The sequence below is a fragment of the Microtus ochrogaster genome, linkage group LG3, assembly GCF_000317375.1.
Source record: "Microtus ochrogaster isolate Prairie Vole_2 linkage group LG3, MicOch1.0, whole genome shotgun sequence".
In the NCBI taxonomy this organism is placed as follows: domain Eukaryota; kingdom Metazoa; phylum Chordata; class Mammalia; order Rodentia; family Cricetidae; genus Microtus; species Microtus ochrogaster.
Genome location: NC_022029.1, coordinates 64,939 through 69,509, shown reverse-complemented (window position 1 = coordinate 69,509; position 4,571 = coordinate 64,939). Strand labels below are relative to the sequence as shown.

At 38.8% G+C, this 4,571-nt stretch overlaps 1 protein-coding gene across 1 annotated transcript in view; it reads right to left on the bottom strand.

Moving 5' to 3' along the window:
- Taf2 (TATA-box binding protein associated factor 2) overlaps positions 1–4,571 on the bottom strand; it is a 41,558-nt gene that overhangs the window by 7,148 nt on the left and 29,839 nt on the right. Inside the window, exon 14 of the mRNA XM_005360608.3 lies at positions 590–712. Within this exon, the coding sequence (XP_005360665.2) occupies positions 590–712 (123 nt within the window). The remainder of the gene's footprint in view (positions 1–589; positions 713–4,571) is intronic.

Below are 4,571 nucleotides of genomic sequence, written 5' to 3'. Positions count from 1 at the left end.
TGTGTGTGGTGTGTGTGTTTATGTGTGGCTCAGAGAACAACTTTACTTCTCTCCTTCCATCATGTGGGTTCTGGGGATCAAGCTCAGGTTATCAGGCTTGACAGCAGCCACCTTTACTACAGAACCATCTTGCCAGTCCTGTATGGAATAACTTTAAATGTAAGTTGTGTATGTCTGCACTGCGTTTTAATGAATGAAACAGCAATCCTGAGCATTGGGTAAAAAAATAAGGGGCTAATCTGTGGGTTATATAAAGGCACAATGATAGCAATTCTAAGGGTTGTGTTGAAATTGACATCTGACTGTAAGGCAAGAGCAAACAGTCACAGGTATTACAATGTGTGTGGAAAAGCATAATGAATCTATTTTTCTTCTTGCTGTTACTTACAAATTTTCTATAACAGAAACAGAACTTTTGAAACAGATAAACACTAATCTGAAAGTCTTTAGACTTACAAAATATAAAACGAATGTATTGCAAGAAAACTAAGTTTCCTATCTTTTCAGTATTTTTTAAATTGATAAATTAACTCTGAATTTAGATTTGCTTGAGACAAAACAACATAAAACAAAAAACAAGTAACTGTACCTATTCCCTTTCGGGACAGTTCCATACTCCACGGGGGTTTTGTGGGTGGTATGATGTCACAGCCTAATGAATGCTGGGGCATTAAGGAAGATCTGGAGCTGGATGGTCGATATTTAGAAAGCCCTAAAAGATCAAGTGAAAGGGAAAATATATTTAGCAGAAAAAAAGCTTGACAGGTTTCACGTGTGAGCTTTAAAACCAGAAATAGTTTAATCCTAGCAAAACTCTAATCATAAATGAATACAATATTAAGGTTATTAAAGATCACAAGTAACACTTTGTTCAATTGCCTCCACCTGAGAAAATTCATAGTCGAGTGACAATAAACTTGAAAGACTTGCCGAACACATAAACTAGACCCCATACTCTGTTGCAGAAGCCATTTCCCATATTTTATTGCTTTTTGGCATTTGCATATAGCTTGTAAAATTTTCTAAAAACATTTCAATCATCAAACTTACTGAATATATCAAAATAATGTAGGGATTACAAATGCATTTAAAGAATTAGCTTAGCATTATAACACGAACAGGATTGTAATAGAATTCAGTCCCAAACTTATCAAATAAATCAGAAATGTGTTCTACAAGGGACCTTGGGACTGTTATATAAGATGGAGACTAAAGGCTGCCTACCGATGACCTGAGAAAAGGAAAGTCAATAATAATAAAATCTAAATCAGGCCTGGTGGCTCATGCCCTTAATCCCAGCACTTGGGAGGCAGAGGCCAGTGGATTTCTATGAGTTCAAGGGCAGCCTGGTCTACAAAGTGAAATCCAGGACAGCCAGGGAACACAGAGAAACTGCCTTGAAAAAACAACAGAAAAAAAGGGAGGGGGTTCTTTCTACAAGGCATGGGGCAGGAGGGATGGGAAATACACAAAGGTGGTAACAATAATACAAAAGTTTCCTATTTTCATTTCCAAGGTCATCAGTGATATCAGCAAGATTTAACAGATTTTACCTGTGCTCCTGTGGTTTTTACAGTCTTTTTCTTTTTTAATTTATTTACTTAATGTGCATTGGTATTTTTGCCTGCAGGTATGTATGAGGGTGTCAGGTCTTGGGAGTTACAGACAGCTGTGAGCTGCCATGTGGGTGCTGGGAATTGAACCCAGGTCCTCTGGATGAGGAGCTCTTAACCACTGACCCATCTCACCGGTCTGCATCTTTTACAGTTTGATATTGACAATTCAGCAGTTTGTCTTCTGTTCTGAGTGGCAATAGAGACTGAACCCTCAAGACTAGGCTGATGAATAATAAAACCAGAAATGTCCAGACCAAAAGAGGTATAAATTGCAACACAGAAATTCAAGAAAAATGAAAAGCAAGACAACATGACTCCTCCAAAAGATCCTAAGTCCTCAACTACTGAATTCAAGACACCGAAATACTTAAAATTTTAACTAACAAAAATGAATGGCTTCAAATATATCATGAAAAGTAGATGAAGAAACTCAACAACACAAAGAAAATAAAACAGGAACTGAGTGATACGGATAAAAAAGTGTCTCTTCTACAGCACTGTAAAAGATTAATTCATGTAGAAAATTAAGATTTGAGAAAATAATGTTAGAAATGAAAAAAATGAATTAAGTACAAACTATACTGAAGCCACTAACAACAGAAGAGTGAGTGTCAGGATGGAAGCCTAGGTTGACGGAGGAAAAGGACCCTACTGCACAGCCTAAAACCCTGACTATAATCCTGAGACCCATATGATGGAAGGGAGAGAACTGACTTCTTCAAATTGTCATACAACTTTCACGTGTGTACTGTGGAATGTATACACACACACGCACACATGCACGCACTCACACATATACCAAAAGAAATGCTGAATTCAAATACCAATAAATAAGAATGGGAAAAAATCCAAACAGTATAACCGCAATATCGAAGAACTCTGCATATGATCAAGAGATAAAACCTAAGAAAAATATCCACAGACTAAAAGGAAGAACTGAGATAAAATACTAAAGACAGAAACTATTCAATAACATTACAACAGAAAATACCTCAAATCTGGAGAAACAGACATCCAAACAAACACAAGAGGTATTTACAACCCCAACTAGACATGAGTGGAGAAGAAATCTTTCCACGATATGTGGAGAAGAAATCTTTCCACGATATGTAACAGTGAAAATTTAAAAAATACAGAGCAAAGAAAGAACACCGAAAGCTGCAAAAACTGACTTCTACAAAGTAGATGTTTGGCAGCATGTTTGCTTAGTATGTATAGAGCCCTGGATTCAGTCCCCACCTAGTACAAAACCAGACATGGAAGCTGGGCATGGCAGTGCAGGCCTTTAATCCCAGCACTCAGGAGGCAAAGCCCAGACAGATCTTTATGAGTTTGAGGCCACCCTGGTTTACAAAGTGAGTTCCAGGACAGCCAGAGCTGTTACACAGAGAAACCCTGTCGTGAAGAACAATAAAAAAAAAAAAAATCAGACATGGGTAGTAAACATCTATAATTCTAGTACTTAGGAGATAGAGGAAGGAGGATAAGAAATTCATCATTGTCTATACAGCAAGTTCAAGGCCAGTCAGTGATACGAAAGATCTAGCATTTAAAGAAAAAAAAGTAACACATATATTAAAAGCATCAAGGGAGATAGTAACACATTTACAAAGAAAAACACATCAGACTCTCATCAGCAACCCGAAAATCCAGGAAACACGGAAAGACACACTAAGCCCTGAAATCAAACAGCTGCTAACTATGACTGCTAAAGTCAACAAGGATTTTTTTTTAATTGCTAAGAGAAATAGACACTTCAGAGCATGCCAAACTAAGATAACTCATAATGACCAAACAACCACTACAAAGATCCTGAAAGGAAGAGCATATACAGAATTTTCATGGAAAGATAATGCTCTCCTAGAAGTCATGGGCAAAGGAGAACCCCAATGCCAGGTGCAGTGCATCCCCCATGAGTTGTTTGTCACAGAGGCTGCAGATAACCCCGAAAGAGTAAAGGCTATGGGAATGGAGGATGGCTCAGCAGTTAAAAGCATTTGCTGTGCTTCTGAAGGATGCGAGTTCAGTTACAAGCACCAGTGTCAAGAGGCTTACAACTTTTCTAACTCCAATTCAGGGGAATCAAACATGCTCTTCTGGCTTCGGAGGGTACTTGCATAAACACACACATACATAAACCTAAAAAAAAGAATGCAGGCTTTGTCGCTGTTCTAGGTGGCCAGCCAAACCTTTTTACTGATGACACCATATGCTTTGGTTGCAGGAGACAAAGAAATGTAGAAGTGAATTGGAAGCTCCCTCTCTGCTTACAGAGTTTATGGTGCAGGAAGGTGCAATGTAGGCTGCTGGAGAAGGAACTCACTCCTAGTCTCACGCAGCTGTAGACCATGTGGGCTACAAAACTGACCTGTCAGGAAAGTATGTCTACTGGAATACCAAAAGCATGGCTATTTGTGGCATAACCAACTGTTCTGCGATAATAATACACACCTGATACTATAAACCTGGTCATAACCTATGACTGGGAGGACATGGGCTCAAGCAGGGAACACATGACCACTGTTGAACATGTCAAACTGTCTTCTAAATATTTATGTTTAGTCAAAGACTTCTGTGGCTCTTAGCCGATGAAGGTAAGTGTAGATTTATAACTGGCCAAAGTGCTAAGAATAAACGGCAGAAAAAGGCTCATCTTAAAATAAAGTGTCTATATCCCTTCCCTCTCCAGAGACTCACAGAACATGACAGAAAAGATGGCAGAAAGAATTTAAGATCAAGAGTACCCATGGCACACAGCAGCAACAGAGATCAACACATTCCCATCATAAAGGAGGTAAAGCCCCATCTCTTTCTGTGGTAATTATTGCTAACAGCTGCTTGAGGAGGGGGATCATCAGCTAATGGCACAGCCACCAAAAAACCAGGTAGGAAAAAATAAAAGGTTCAGAGGGAAAGGAAATTGTGTGTGTGTGTGTGTGTGTGTGTGTGTGTGTG